General features: G+C 42.0%; 1 protein-coding gene across 4 annotated transcripts; it reads right to left on the bottom strand.

Moving 5' to 3' along the window:
* Positions 1–43: 43 nt before the first annotated feature.
* fibpa (fibroblast growth factor (acidic) intracellular binding protein a) lies at positions 44–7,798 on the bottom strand. 4 transcript variants are annotated; one of them, XM_020045805.2, is made up of 11 exons: positions 7,300–7,795; positions 6,733–6,817; positions 6,426–6,624; positions 6,194–6,320; positions 5,914–6,014; positions 5,684–5,817; positions 4,383–4,491; positions 4,086–4,149; positions 3,445–3,531; positions 775–872; positions 44–395 (listed from the first exon to the last, which is right to left on the bottom strand). In XM_020045805.2, exons 1-11 carry the CDS (start codon positions 7,303–7,305, stop codon positions 326–328), a joined length of 1,080 nt encoding a protein of 359 aa, XP_019901364.2. In that variant the 5' UTR covers positions 7,306–7,795; the 3' UTR covers positions 44–325. The 4 variants fall into 4 exon arrangements, with proteins under 4 accessions (XP_019901364.2, XP_034147506.1, XP_034147507.1 ...); XM_034291615.1 differs by having other exon boundaries at positions 6,194–6,624; positions 7,300–7,798; XM_034291616.1 differs by lacking the exon at positions 7,300–7,795 and adding an exon at positions 6,992–7,293 and having other exon boundaries at positions 6,194–6,624.
* Between the last annotated feature and the right edge of the window lie 8,785 nt (positions 7,799–16,583).

The following is a 16,583-nucleotide window of genomic DNA, read 5'->3' as shown; positions in this document are numbered from 1 at the left end:
TATCTGCTTTACCTATCTGCAATACAGTCACCAAAAGACACCATTAGTATGAATGAAGCAGGTTTTTATTTACAAGATAAATTATGTGACAACACTGCGAAACAGGGTGTCAGAACAGAAAAAGGGAACAGAGACGGAGACCCAGCTGGAAGACGAAACGTCAGAAACACATGAGGGACAGTGAATTATGGACGAGGGAGGAAAACTTAAGGGAGGAAAGGGAGGAAAACTTCTGACAGACGGAGGACTTGCTGAGAGATCGCCCCAGAGAGGAGACGTGACTCGGCTAACACGGAGGACAGAGTCGACGGCTGGTCCGGATGACTCAGTCATGGTACATTTTGAGGATGCAGCTTTTGATGACACCCATGTACCTGTCCCACAATACCTGGTGTCTGAGAGGGAGAGAGAGAAAGGCTTTAGATTTCCACCAGAGCTGGCCAGGTATCACGATATGGAGTGATCTTTCAGTTTAGCGGGCCGTGTTTTAATACGGTGATCCGATGACTATGTCTTTGTCGTGTGTGTTGTGGTTCGGGGTTGTGCAGACCACTGACTACATTCCAGAGTGGCTGTGTGAGAAACAAGGTAACTACAGTTTAAGAAACATGAAGCGAGACACAGCGACACCTGCTGGCCACCACTGGGACGACAGCGTGAAATACACGCAGTATATTACATGCGCGCACACTACAGTAACTTTAGGCTGTGACCTCCGGGGGCCTTGATGAATGCCAGGCAGCACATTAGGAAAAACTAAATCATCGCACTTACTTGAAGGTGTCGAGTATGTGGGCGGAGTTTGTGTAGTGAGTGAGAAAGAGCCTCATGTCTCCTGCAGTCCATTTGTCTGACCGACACGGCTCAATAAACTGGAAGAGAGAATGGAGAGAGACAACGGAGAGAGGAGAGAGAGAGACTTCATGAGCCACTGTTGACTATTTGACTATACACTTCCTACTATTAAAAATCTAACCGTTTTTCAAAGTGAAGGATGGATCTAAGGCCAAAAAAAAAGAGAAGAAATTCACACGAATCCGTGCGCAACCACACAGCTTTGAATAGAACATCTATATTGGTCTGTCACAGACGTTCAGCACAGCCTCTCTTGCACAAAGCATCGGTGTATCTGCAGGTTAAACGTATTCATGAAGCAGTCTGAGTGTAAACGTGCATTATCATAGCGCCACGATCTTAACCGCATAAAGAAACACAAATAGAAACACGAGTTGGAGCAAGACGTTCCACTGACTAATAAAATGGCCATTGATCAGAGGCAGTTGGCAGAACCAGTGCCGCTGGGCTTGTGTCAACATCACACAGGTGAAGGGCCGCGACAAGCTGCACACAGCCCTGGATGTAGGGACCATGGCTGACCACCTGTTATTTTGTTGGGCACCCACTGACCAAACAGAGATGAAGTAAACACAGATCTCAGTGACTTGTATTGCCAAAGTAGAGGAAGCCAGAACCTTACAAAACAACCAGAACAGCTCGCTTATGTCAGCAGAGTATAAAGAGCTTGTTTAAAAATAATAACCAGCATAAGAAGGTAATGGAATGGGTTAATCACCCCATTTTCAAATACAGATGACATTATTCCAGCAGGATCTCCTCTAAGACTACGGCAGGATCTCCTCTAAGACTACGGCAGAAATCTCCTCTAAGACTACGGCAGGATCTCCTCTAAGACTACGGCAGGATCTCCTCTAAGACTACGGCAGAAATCTCCTCTAAGACTACGGCAGGGATCTCCTCTAAGACTACGGCAGGGATCTCCTCTAAGACTACGGCAGGATCTCCTCTAAGACTATGGCAGGGATCTCCTCTAAGATTACGGCAGGATCTCCTCTAAGATTACGGCAGGATCTCCTCTAAGACTACGGCAGGATCTCCTCTAAGACTACGGCAGAAATCTCCTCTAAGACTACAGTAGGATCTCCTCTAAGACTACGGTAGGATCTCCTCTAAGACTACGGTAGGATCTCCTCTAAGACTACGGCAGGATCTCCTCTAAGACTACGGCAGAATATTCCTCTAGGACTAGGCATTAGCCTGGTTAAGAAGGTTTAAATCCTAACCTGGCACATTGTTTCAGTACACCTGCTGTAGTAGTAGGTTGCGGCTCTGTGTACGGCTGAAACAGGCGTTGTGGCGCTTGTGGATTCCCTTTCTTTTTTGGCTTGGGACTAATCTATACTGACTTTAAAAAAGTATTACCCTAGAAGGTGATTTTCTGTGTCCTGTGTAAGAATTAATCCATTACGTTTTAGTGGTACTTTAATGAAGAACGTACCCGGGTCAAATCAATGGAGAGAATTCCATAATTTGTTGAATGGTATCGCATTAAGTGTAGTCTCCATGGCTGTTATTCCCATCTCACAGGAAAAATAGCAAACACACTCATTTATACATGGCTACCCAGAATTCAACAGAGTACTTTCAGCCCATTGGCTAATTACAGTTGCGAGCTGTGACAGAACGTAACTTCCTGGGAACGGATTTAAAACAGTGTTCTGTTGTTATCTAAACACATTCAACTCATAACGTGTACATTCCTACGACATGTCGTAACATCCTATAAGCACTCTGGCCTGTTAATGTGCTTTCATAAGGTATAGGATTGCTGGTTTAAACCCTGTTCTACTGGCTGTTGCCCTATAACATATCAAATCACTCCTGAACTAGCTATTGAAGTAAATTCATTATTATATTAATTGTACATTACCAAGGACAGTCAAAATAAGTAGCAATCTATAGAAAGTGAGCAGCTTATTTGGTTGACAGTCTCACGTAGTAAAATAGAACTAAAATCACTTATTGTGATTAAAAATATTACCCCAAAGAATGCACAAAAAACAGTTTTAAGTCATTCATTTTAGAGGATATATAATTCATCCACAGACAAAATGCAGAGACCCTGTGTTCAGTTGTTCTGCCCTCACCTACTGTTTCTGGCCTTGCAGAGTTTTGTATCTATGTTAAGGTCTAATCTGGGTTTGGGCCCCCTCACTCCACACGTAGCACGTCGCCACTGGAATGAGAGCTGTTGACTAATATCCAACACTTGCCTAGTTGTCCAACCATGGGTTTGGAAACCGGTCAAATGGCAGAGTTGTTGGTTTAGCGCTGTTGATCAGTACACATTTGGATTAAACGTAATGTCAACACAAAATGAAAAGCAGCATACTGGAATGAATTCTTCCTGCCCAGGGTAGTGCTCTATTTTTTCTAATGCTAGCTGGCACTCACACAGCAGGGGACAACATGGGGTTTACATGCTACAAGTGGCCCTTGGTAACAGCCAGTCTGAACATGAAACAGTGGATTTCTCCATTTCATAGAGAGAGACTGGCTTGGACGCCATAGCAGGAATCACATTTGCACCTTGAATTTCAATATTACGGGGGGGCACAATGTGCTATTACTGATTTATAAACATACCTTTTCCACGAGATCAATGAAGAAATCTCTGACATCTTTTGTGTTGGTTAGTTTGACGGCAATGTTGACAAGACCTCTGGAGAGATTCTACGGATAAAAGTAGAGAAATTGCAAGAGAACTGTTTGACATAGAAGATAATGAACAGTGCCCTCTGTAATTACTGGGAGAGTGAAGCATATATATATTTTTTTCCAGTTAAGTCATTAAACAAAAACAAAAACATACCAATCTGGTTGAGTCAATTTCTGGCAGATATTGCATACAAAAGATGTGACCAAATACAAGGGCTTAACTTGGAAATTATATTATGATTTTTATATATGATGATTTTTATATTTTGATGAAATGTGTCCAAATGTTGGAAGCAATATGTAGAAAAACACCATCAACATAAAATGTCTACATTTGAGTCATTTAGCAGGGTTACCCAGAGCAACTTCGTGCACATTTCACAGAGCCGGGTGGAACAAGCACACAGTTCAGTAGTAAATGCGTTCTGATGAATGAGTGAGTTATCGGCAAATGTGAGCGATGGAAAGAAGACCATACAAATAATAAACCTGAAACATAAATAGTTAATGAAAGACAACAGACAGAGGTGGCGGCGGTTGTGTCGGTTAACGCCAGCATGTAGTATCACCTTGAAGTTGGTTTCCATCTCATTAAAGACTTTGGTCTTTCCCCGTAGAGCCGTACACACCAGACTAGAGAGAGGAACCGGAGCAAAACGATGAGGAACGTTAACATCATGAATCAGCATACCAACTACTGGAATTCATGATATTAAAACAAACACAAAATACACATATTACGGAAGGAACCAGATACTTCTATGTGATATTGACAGGAACTCACATTTTTTTTTACAAATCCACAATTTAAACATATAGAAATAAAATCAATCAATCAATCATTAACAAATGATCCACTCTCCTACCTCTTGTGCTGATCCAGGAGATCCTTGTCAGTAATCAAAATCTTCAGTTCTTTTAGATCTTGTAAGAACTGCTTCTCAAGATCCACATCCATGTCTTCCACCATATTATCTAAGAAAACAAACTACTTCAGATATCTGGTACTGTCCCACTAGATTACAAACCCGATTCCAAAAAAGTTGGGACACTGTACAATTGTGAATAAAAACAGAATGCAATGATGTGGAAGTTTCAAATTTCAATATTTTATTCAGAATACAACATAGATGACATATCAAATGTTTTAACTGAGAAAATGTATCACTTTAAGGGAAAAAATAAGTTGATTTTAAATTTCATGGCATCAACACATCTCAAAAAAGTTGGGACAAGGCCATGTTTACCACTATGTGGCATCCCCTCTTCTTTTTATAACAGACTGCAAACGTCTGGGGACTGAGGAGACAAGTTGCTCAAGTTTATGAATAGGAATGTTGTCCCATTCTTGTCTAATACAGGCTTCTAGTTGCTCAACTGTTTTAGGTCTTCTTTGTCGCACCTTCCTCTATATGATGCGCCGAATGTTTTCTATGGGTGAAAGATCTGGACTGCAGGCTGGCCATTTCAGTACCCGGATCCTTCTTCTATGCAGCCATGACATTGTAATTGATGCAGTATGTGGTCTGGCATTGTCATTTTGCAAAATACAAAGGTCTTCCCTGAAAGAGACAACGTCTGGATGGGAGCATATGTTATTCTAGAACTTGGATATAACTGTCAGTATTGATGGTGCCTTTCCAGATGTGTAGGCTGCCCATGCCACACGCACTCATGCAACCCCATACCATCAGAGATGCAGGCTTCTGAACTGAGCGCTGATAACAACTTGGGTTGTCCTTGTCCTCTTTAGTCCGGATGACATGGCGTCCCAGTTTTCCAAAATGAACTTCACATTTTTATTTGTTTGACCACACAACACTTTTCCACTTTGCCACAGTCCATTTTAAATGATCCTTGGCCCAGAGAAAATGCCTGCGCTTCTGGATCCTGTTTAGATACGGCGTCTTTTTTGACCTATAGAGTTTTAGCCGGCAACGGTGAATGGCACGGTGGATTGTGTTCACCGACAATGCTGTTTGTACATATCTGGGACTGTCCCACTAGATGACATATCTGGTACTGTCCCACTAGATGACATATCTGGTACTGTCCCACTAGATGACATATCTGGTACTGTCCCACTAGATGACATATCTGGTACTGTCCCACTAGATTACATTAAAGGCTTTAATTTCTTTATGTACCAACTGATTTCCGGACTCACCCACTGCTCCCACCGTCCAGTAACTGATGAGCTGCCCGGCACAGAAGGCAAAGTCCTGAAATGTGAGATAGTGCAGCTTCTTCTTTCCCGTCTCAAAGCGATTGTTTGCAAAAAAAACTATGGCAGCATAATTCCTAGGAAGAAGACAAAGGAGTTTCATGAAACTAGTCAAATTAATGAAACAGAGATGATGTGAAATTGATTTAAGTTGCACTATATTCTCCTTCTACCTGGCAAGCTGGTCAGAGAGAAGAAAGTGTTGACGAATGTTCTCCACCAAGGGCCCCTTAAGTTCCTCCACAACTTTAAACACACGCTTAAAGTTATCAAACTAGGAGAAAAACGGGGGACAGTTCAGAAAGTTTGCATGTACAAAATATTTGGGTCTAAAGAATTGCAATGTCTGGAGCTCTGCGGATCACAGATTCTGTCCAGACCGGGCCGTCTTTCCAACGCTGCAGATCTGAGATTCAGGCATTGTGAATGGGTCCCTCTACACATTTCGCCTACCTGACGTCTGCAGCTCTTCAGAGTGACGCCAGTCTTTGCACTCACATCATCCAGGTCTTTTTTGGTCCCCTTTGAGAGTTTCTTCCCAAGGACCTCTCGCACAAACACCCCATCGAATGCATAGTACCTTCTCATGGAGACAGAGACACACACAGAAGGACAAACAGACAGATTTGTCACATATGAGCAAAGAGGAAGAAGCAAAGACGAGCTACAGGACATGGCGGAGAACCTCTCTATGAGCATGGCCTGACGATGAGGCGGGATCTGGAAGAGCAGCTGATTGGCCAATTTGGCAGGACTGTGGAGGAGCCGCTCGCACATCTGGAAGGTTCTGTACTGGTCCATTGTGTCACTGTGGAGAACCTCAGCACTCGCCTCACACTCTTCCAGTACCCCTCCCTCCATGCGCACCTTCACAGCATCATTCACTTCAGATGGGGAAGAAAGGAAACAGGACTCACAGCTTAGGTCAACGATCGGGTATATTTTATGGATGACTGGGTGTTGTGTGTGTGAAATGGTGAATGTTGTGTTACCCGTGTAACCATCTAGCCAGAACTGATAGACTTCCTCATCCATTATGGTGGTGTTACCCACAAAGACATCAAGTTCCACGGACATCTAAAAGGCAAGACAAACATGAGTCTAATAAGCGTCAATGTTTTCATTTCACTTTTCACATTACCTATGGAATTTCACTAATCTGACATGAACACAAAGTCGATGTTTAACTTGTCAGTTTTTTCTCATTATATTGACTGCATGAACTAATTTACCGAACAAGAATATACTCACCTTTTTAGAATTATGGTTTCGATATTCTATACTTACAGTATATGCACGCTTTTTAACTAGGTTGACAATTAATTAGTTAGCTAACGTGGCTAGTTAGCTGACAAGTACTCCTCCAAGAATAACGGGCTTAAAATATGCTATCCACAAATTTAAAGGTTAATAAGCTCCTCTGAAACATATCTACTGCGGAAGACATTGCCAATCGTCGGAAATTCTGTAGCGAAGACAAATTCAGGATATAATAGACATGTCAACAACAGACTTGCTTGCTTGCAGCCAGGTATGGTATAGAAAGGAGAAGAAATTACTCTCATTGGTCAATGAATGGAGAGGCATGTATTACTCTTCCGCACAGCCGGAACGGTCGACCAATCGGGTTCATGTTGTCATAGTGCATCATATGGTTGCTGAGCTAATCGTTACGAAATCTCTTGTAAAACCGGGATGAAGATAGAAACAGCATATTTTCTTCAAATGTCGTTATGTCACATTTACGAAAAAACGATATACAAAGGACAGATTAAATCTCAGATTTCGGACAAAAAAATATAATATATTGTGCTTGTTGACGTAATTCGTATTGATGTTGGATTATTGAGCTAGCGCCCTCTTTAAGGTAATCCAGTCCAATCCAATAGTCCTGGGCTCAATCTCAAATCGTATACTTTAATACTATATAGTATGCGAGAAGATTAGTATCTCCCAAAAGTACGCTGAAAACAGTATGACAAAAGCTCCCGGATGGTCTACTATTTCTGGTGGATTTTCGAAGTATTCATCGGTGGATGCTTTTGGGGGTAATATAGACCACAATCCCTTGCGCAGGAAAAGAGGAGGGGTTTCCACGATTATGTCGTCTTTTCGGTTGCTGAGGAATTCAGTTGTCGTCACCTATACTGATAATTATTGCATCAATCTCGTTCACGAATGAAAGAAAAACGCTTGTTGTGCCATGAAATGATGTAGCCGTGGCTGTGTAAAGTTAGTTTTCGGTCTCAATTCTTATGAATTCCAAGTAGTAAGACACTAGTATGACTGGCTTGTAAAATGTTAAAACGGCCAGTGGCAAAATAAATACATTTTATATAGGCTATTTGTGTCCATAGTAAACTTAATAAGAAACGTTAATCAGTTTAACGCAAATCGTGTGTCTAGCTAAACGTTCAGACTTGGCATGATGTTAATGTGCGACAAAATGATCTAATGTTGAGGCGCAATTTTATGACAGTACGTCCCATTACTGGCGTACTATTTTACTATAATATCCCATTACAGGACGTACTTTAACATCACCCGCGAAGCACGTAACCTACTTGAAGTACGTAGTATGCGATTTCAGGTTGACGTAAGTGAAGTGAGTAAAATAACGCACAGTCCACTAGCCTACGACTGTGCGATGAACAGTGGGATTGAAATCTAAACAGCTGAGGACTTTTGGGTTTTGTCATGCAGCTCTGTTGTACCAGATACATTTATCAGTAAAATGAGTAATATCTGGGATATCAACTTTCTTAGTTACATGTTATGTTTTGGAATCATAATGTAACAGACTTACAGTTAACAGTTTCTCAAATCATACCATCGCTTTCTACAAGGGATTTTGCTTTATGGGTGGATCCATTCATTGACCAGAAATATTCAGATGGGAGGTGTATTTTATGACCCCCACTCATCTTTAAGCCTAAAAGTCTAAGTTCTAGTATGATACTGGAGTTTCCCACTTGGAGTTCTTAGCTAGGCTCTGAAAGATTTTTCCAGTCTGAGATAATTCTTTCCTTACCAAGGCTTTTCCATGAGTTTCCCCCGGATGCTTCCACTTGCCACTACAGACATTTGCCACTTACTTTTTGTTCATTTATTTAGGGATAGACTGTATATTGCTGTGTATTTAGCTCTTAGTTGCTAATGGTCTTCATAAAAATAAAGTATAATTTAAATGTAACCTTTAATATAGTAAAAGGGTTTCTCTGACAAGGACATGAAAATACCAAGATAATGTCCTTATATGGGTGATTCAAATTTCTATTCATTCAGTTTTTGTCCATTATTTAACCAGAGCGATCTCATTGAGATTTTCATCTCTACCAAGTTTGCCAAGGTGAAGATAGCAGCACATTGTATAACAAAACACCAAACAGCACAGTCACAATAATAACAGCTAAAATGTTTCAAGTAGTTAGAAGAGTTTAAAAAGGGATGTTTAAAAATGTACATCAGCCGTACAATCTGTGTTTTAGTCAACAATCAGAATGAAAATATTACATTTTGTGCTTTCCAAGATGATGGGTCTGCAAAGGTGAAAGCACTCTTAGCAGGCTTTGTTCTTTTATTGGGGACATTACATCATAAATGTCTGTTACTTCATGAATGTGACACAGCAACAGAATAACAGAAAAACTGAATGTAAAATAAACAAGTGAAATATAAAAAAAGTAAATACCTTTAAGTAGGTTTTCATGGCACCCATAGTAGTGCTGTGACATTTATGTGGTATAAAAGCTCCGTTGTTCATTAATGCTTTCAAGGACTTGGTCAACTCTGGGAAGATTTTGGAAATATAGCTTTGGTATATACAGCTCCAGAGAAAATCTAGAGACCACTGCACCTTTTTCTTTCCTTTACAAAAAAGTCAAAAAGGAAGTGAGGAACAGAAGGGTTAAAATTAAGAGACCACTGCAAATTGAACACTTCTGTTCCTCACACATTTTGAGCAGCTTTCGTGCTGAAGAATGCAAATTGTCTGCCAGTATTTTCTGATAACATGCTGCATTCATCTTGCCATCAATTTTCATAAGATTCTCTGTGCCTTTAGAGCTCACACACCCTCAAAACATCAGTGAGCCACCACCATGTTTCACAGTGGGGATAGTATACTATAGGCCTTGCTGACCCCTCTCCAAACATAGCGCTTATGGTTGCGCAGTATAGGCTTCTTTCTGGCAACTCGACCATGCAGCTCATTTTTGTTTCAAGTATCGTCGTATTGTGCTCCTTTTTTATTGTTCACGTCTTTTTCCAGAGCAACCTGTATTTCTCCTGAGGTTACCTGTGGGTTTTTCTTTGTGTCCCAAACAATTCTTCTGACAGTTTTGGCTGAAATCCAGAAGAATTGACCTTGGCTTAGTATCTATAGATCCCAGATTTCTCCACTTCTTAATAAGTGATTCAACAGTACTGACTAGCATTTGCAAGGCATTGGATATCTTTTTATATCCTTTTCCATCTTTATTAAGTTCCATTGTCTTGTTACACAGGTCCTTTGACTGTTCTTTTCTGCTCCCCATGGCTCAGTATCTAGTCTGCCCAGTGCATCCATGTAAAAGCTAACAAACTCTGACTATTTATACACAGACACTAATTGCAATTTAAAATGCCACAGGTGTGGGAAATTCACCTTTAATTGCCATTTTCACCTGTGTGTGTCACCTTCTGTGTCTGTAACAAGACCAAACATTAATTCTGATCAGGGCCATTTGGGTGATTTCTGTTATCTTCATGATTTAAAAAGGATGATCACTATCCTTAAATAAAAGACTGTATTTTTTGCATGATCAGTCATATTTTCAAAATGTCACAATTTCTGCCAGGGTCTACAAACCCATGAGCACAACTATACATACATACTATATACATATATAAATATTTAGTCTACAGGACCTCAAGGGTACCCCACCTTTTAACACGGGAAGGACCAAAGCAGATTTGTCTAATCTGTTTTATTTAGTTTCAGTTCTGCAATATCTAATGGGGGAGCCTTTGACGAAATGCTGATTTCCTTTCTTGCCACAGGTTTTCTATGGTATTTACATTGGAACTCATCACTGACTACTTTAGAACCATCTAGCATATTTCCGTAACCATTCTTAAGTGCTCGTGATGTGTGTTTGAGGTTGACCTGCTGGAAGACCCACTGCTTTGTTAACAGTGTTGTCATCTATCGTACACCAGGTACTCTGAGACTTCCTGAACCAGCATGACACATATTTGACGAGCTAATTTTCTCACGATTGCTCAGCACTCATATTACGTTTCTTTCCTGCTCTTTCTTTCCACTTATTTTGACCCTTCTACAATGCCCCCCCACTCAAAAGGGAGGCAATGCGCTGCTTTACTAGATGCTGTCGATGCATTTCCCAGCAGACCAGGTTTTAGAACACTACTTTGTCTCCTTCCTTTCTCTCCCCCCAAACCCAACCAATAGCCAACCAAACCCAACCAATAGCCAACCAAACCCAACCAATAGCCAACCAAACCCAACCAATAGCCAATACTCAGCTGGTTAAGTGCCATGAAAAACTACTCTCTCCCCGTCTATCCTCTCCAATCTGCTTAATCCTTCTGGGAATTGCCCTGATTCTGACGTATCGACCCTGCCCCCCTCCCTTTCCACATCCTGCGACTCTCACTGTCCTCCCTCCCCCCCGGATTGGCCCTCCACTCCCACCCGACGGGTGAATGACTTGCTGATTGGGACTGCGGGAAGCTGAGCAAAAGTGAAAGAAAACCGAACTTCAGAGGGACCTAAAATCCCTTAACTTCCTCGTCTGCTGCTAAAGGCCCTTTCTCTCACTCCAAATAACAACCCAAGGAAACTATGACACCTCCTCTCTTCTCTCCTCACTTGGTTGCCAGTATTATTATTTATTCTTGCCTAGGCATATTTGCAATAAAAGATTAGTGGAAAATGTCATGACAAATAGATATAGCAGTTGATTTTACAAAAGACCCTAGTCTTTTTCTTATCAATAAATGTAGGCATATGTTAACAGCCATTCATTATTTATTTAGTTTATAATTGAATAGGGGTCTGAATAATTTCTTTGCGTTGAACAAATTAGAAGTGCGTGAAGGAACAGCGATATGTTCTCTGAGTGACAGTACAATAATGTGCACTCAAGATGAAGAACATACCGGCATTTAAAGCACCCTACCTGTTTTTTTTCAGATCAAAAGTAAATCCGTGGATATGACAATCACGACTTCAGACCACCCATAGCATTAACTGTTATCCCCCAGCTATCTCCCTATGATTTCCTGCAACTAAGGATATCTGGTCACCAGACAACCTGTCCCTTGACTTCATCTTCTCCTCCCGTCTTCAGATCATCATTGGTGACTGTCTCCCGGTCCTCGTCGACCACCTCATCTTTGACCACTTGCCTTCAGGTTGGCCAGAGACACTTTCCTTGTCAAGAAAACAAACACTTGAGCACTCTGAGGTGAAAAAAAAAACGATACCTCCTGTCTTACGTTTTCAAAACACTTAAGCATGAAGTCTTTGACTAAATGTGCTTTTATCTTTCATAGAACAATATCCTTGACCCTAACCAGTCAGGCTTCAAGATGAGTCACTCAACTGAGAACGCTCTCCTATTTGTCATAGAGCCACTTTGCACTGTCCAAGCTGACAATCTCTACTCGGTTTTCATCATCCTGTATCTATCCACAGCCTTCAACACTGTAAACAATCTGTTTCTCCTGTCCACCCTGCCAGGGCTGGATGTCTAAGACTCTGCACAGACCTGGATTGCAATCCCCTCACCTTAAGCTCAACCTTGACAAGATGGAGCCGCTCTTCCTCCGAAGAAAGATCGTCCAAGACTTCTCTGTCACAGCTGAAAACTCCACAATGTTCCCAGAGTGCAGAGAGCCTTGGCATGGCCCATGTGATGCACCATCCTGAAAATCTACAGACATTAATGGGTCTACAGCCGTGTCACTGCGGCCAGGGGTTTGAATCCCGGTCGCATCATACCGACAAAGCACAGGGGCCCCACACAGGGCAGACTCAATTTGGATCAGCTCAGAACAGGGGATGATAGTGTGTTGGACTGCCTTGTCCACTAGCCGGAAAATTCTCTATTAGTTTCTGACCGCCAGCAGTGCGACAGTTATGCGACAGCTATGCGACAGCAGTGCAACAGCAGTGCAACAGCTATGTGTCGCCTGTCAACTGTTATCACGACCCCGTGGTCTCAACATCTTCCTGCGGCCATGGCCGTCGACGCAAAAAACACATACAGGCTCACTTCTTTCCTTGTATCCATAATCGTGGATGGAGAGTTGGGCTCACTGATTTCCAATTGATTGATCCCTCCTGGGGACTGGTTGGCAAGGCAACGTAACTCGAAATCAGGAGGGACCAGAATAATTTTTGTGCCGAAACGGACTACTTAAGCATAGAGATGGCCGCCACTGGTGCTGTCACTGCAATCAGAGGTGTAAAAAGTACACAGCTGTGTTCACCAATTTTGGGAAGTTCCTAAGGAAGAGCTAAACGACCTGGTGAACAGAGTTCATAACTAACCAGGGACCTTAATTGACAATTTAAACTATTCCTTTATATTTTATTGATCTCTGGTTCGTTTTTAAGGTCAAAAACAGCGGATGGATGTCGGCAGTTGCCTTTCTCAGCATTTGGAAAACAACAGACATCCACTCATGTATATAGATAACGTGACATTCTGGTATTGCTTCTTTTAGTTTGCCATCAGTGTTTACAATAGTTTTTGCTATGTGTTGTTTAAATAGGTTTTACACTGTTTCCCGTAATTGCACAGATGTTGCTCATACATCCAAAAACGCCCTCATGGATGCTCTAATGAGAGAAAAACAGAGACAATATCTTCCCAGGTGTAAGGAACTTCAGGAGATGTTCCACTCCCTGCCTCTAATTGTAAAATGTAAGCTAAAAACTTGTCTTCAGAAATACTATGCCACTACACTGATGAGGTTAAACATTATAACCACCTGCCTAATAGGCTGTTGGTCCTCCGCATGCCGCCAAAACAGCACCTACCCTTCGAGGCGTGGTATCTGGCACCAAGACGTTAGCATCCTTTAAGTCCTGTAAATTGTGAGCTGGACCCACCGTGGATCAGGCTAGTTGGTCCAGCACATCTCACAGATGCTCAATCCGACTGAGATCTGGGGAATTTGGAGGCCAGGGCAACACCTTGAACTCCTCAATCCATTCCCAAACTACACTGGATATAAAAAGTCTACTCACCCCTGTTAAAATGCCAGGTTTTTGTTATGTAAAATAATGAACTTTTTCCGCTTTTAATGTGACCTATAATGAAATCTTCGATGGGAAACTGAAATCTTCGATGGGAAAATGTTTAAATAAAAACCTTACAATAACCTGGTTGCATAAGTGTGCACACTCTCTTATAACTGGGGATGTGGCTGTGTTCCAAATTAACCAATCACATTCAAACTTAAATATAAGTCCCTACACACCTGCCATCATTTAAAGTGACTCTGGTTAATCACAAATAAAGTTCAGCTGTTCTAGTAGAATTTTCCTGACATTTTCGTAGTTGCATCTCAGAGCAAAACCATGGCTCCGCAGAGAGCTTCCAAAGCATCAGAGGGATCTCATTGTTGAAAGATATCAGTCAGGAGAAGGGTACAAAATAATTTCCAAAGCATTAGATATACCATGGTACACAGTGAAGACAGTCATCATCAAGTGGAGAAAATATGGCACAACAGAGACATTACCAAGAACTGGATGTCCCTCCAAAACTGATGAAAAGATGAGAAGAAAACTGGTCAGGGAGGTTTCCAAGAGGCCTACAGCAACATTAAAGGAACTGCAGGAATTTCTGGCAAGTACTGGCTGTGTGCTACATCTGACAACAATCTCCCGTATTCTTCATGTGAATGGGCTATGGGGTAGGGTAGCAAGACTGAAGCCTTTCCTTACAAAGAAAAACATCAGAGCCTGGCTGAAGTTTGCAAAAACAAACATGAAGTCCCCCAAATGCACGTGGGAAAATGTTTTATGGTCTGATGAAACCATGGTTGAACTTTTTGGCCATAATTCCAAAAGGTATGTTTGGCACAAAAACCACACTGCAAATCACCCAAAGAACACCATACCCACAGTGAAGCATGGTGGTGGCAGCATCATGCTTTGGGGCTGTTTTTCTTCAGCTGGAACCAGGGCCTTAGTCAGGGTGGAGGGAATTATGAACAGTTCCAAATACCAGGCAATTTTGGCACAAAACCTTCAGGTGTCTGTTAGAAACAGAAGATGAAGAGGAACTTAACCTTTCAGCAAAAAAATGACCCAAAGCACATCTAATTCCACAAAAGCATGGCTTCACCAAAGGAATATTAGCGTTTTGGAATGACCCAGCCAGAGCCCAGACCTGAATCCAATTGAACATCTGTGGGGTGATCTGAAGAGGGCTGTGCTCAGGAGATTTGGAGTGCTTTTGCAAAGAAGAGTGGGCAAATATTGCCACGTCAAGATGTGCCATGCTAATAGACTCCTACCCAAAAAGACTGAGTGCTGTAGTAAAATCAAAAGGTGCTTCAACAAAATTAGTTTAAGGGTATGCACACTTATGCAACCAGATTATTGTGAATTTTTTATTTTAAATTTTTCCCCCTCAAAGATTTCAGTTTGTTTTTCAATTGAATTTTTCACGTTATGGGTCACATTAAAGGTGGAAAAAGTCTGTGACTTGTGCCACAGTAGAAATATTGGACCAAACGTGATAGCCTTCGTTCCCCTCATCGATGAGCCTTGGGCGCCCAACACCCTGCCGCCGGTTTGTGATTTGTCCTTTGCTCGAATCACTGTCGGTAGGAATTCACCACTGCTGACCGGGAGCACCCCACAACCCCTTTGTCGTTTCAGAGAGGCTCTGACCCAGTCATCTGGCCATAATAATGTTGTCCTTGTCCAACATGTTGAATACGAGAACTGATTGTTCGCCTACCATCTAATCTTTACCCAGACCTTGACATGTGCCCTAAGAGGCTGATCAACAATATTCGCTTCACCTGTGAGTGGTCATAATGTTTTGGCTCATCACTGTATATCTATTGTTGTAGCCGGCTGTAACGTTTGAGGATAGCTTGCCGAATTTAATAATGCACAATGATATTTTTCTATTTTCCTAGACTACTAAAAATATACAATGACATTTTGAAACAAAAATAAAGTGTTTTTTCCTAAATAGTACACTCCATTGGTATAGGGAGCTACTATGAGGTGTGTGCGTGTACACAAGTGTGTGTGGGTGACTGTGCAAGCTTTTCCCCACAGAATTTAATCTGAATAAATCCCACAAAATCCCTCTCCTCACCCCTCCCATTCTCCTTTAGCCGTATCTGCCCGTGTCCTTCAAAAATTACAAAAGAAAAAAATAACACTGTCAACTGTCTTTTTTGTTTTACACCTAGCACTGCTACAAAACCCAGCAGAAAACTCTCCCAGTTCCAGCCCTCCTGTTGGCTGACCTCACCATGGCCCAATACCCCCCCCCCACACACACACACACCCCCCCAGCTCTGGTTAACACCCTTAGCATTGTTATGGCCTCATTGAAACAATGGAGCCTGAGCGGAGAGCGGAAGGACGTGGCTGGAGACCTCTGTTCACCACAGAAAGGCCTGCCGTCACACTTTCCGTCTGTGTACATGAAATGGTGTCTATTGTAACGGTGATCGGCTTTCTGAACATGTGTCCAAGTGTGATGCTGGGGGTTGTGTGTCGTCCTGCTCTATGTGTGTGTGTTTGTGTGTGTGTGTGTCTGTCTGTCTGTCTGTCTGTCTGTCCAGATGTGGGGGAAAG

Source organism: Esox lucius, chromosome 4 (assembly GCF_011004845.1).
Source record: "Esox lucius isolate fEsoLuc1 chromosome 4, fEsoLuc1.pri, whole genome shotgun sequence".
NCBI classification, from domain to species: domain Eukaryota; kingdom Metazoa; phylum Chordata; class Actinopteri; order Esociformes; family Esocidae; genus Esox; species Esox lucius.
The sequence above is the reverse complement of the archived record's forward strand: the minus strand, read 5'-3'. Positions and strand labels throughout refer to the sequence as shown.

Excerpts from the sequence above, each read along its gene's own strand:
- fibpa (XM_034291615.1), bottom strand. Across the intron at positions 4,492-5,683 it reads CTGGACGGTGGGAGCAGTGG|ATAATATGGTGGAAGACATG; the intron begins GTGAGTCCGGAA and ends TTGTTTTCTTAG. Across the intron at positions 396-774 it reads CACATACTCGACACCTTCAA|ACACCAGGTATTGTGGGACA; the intron begins GTAAGTGCGATG and ends TCTCCCTCTCAG.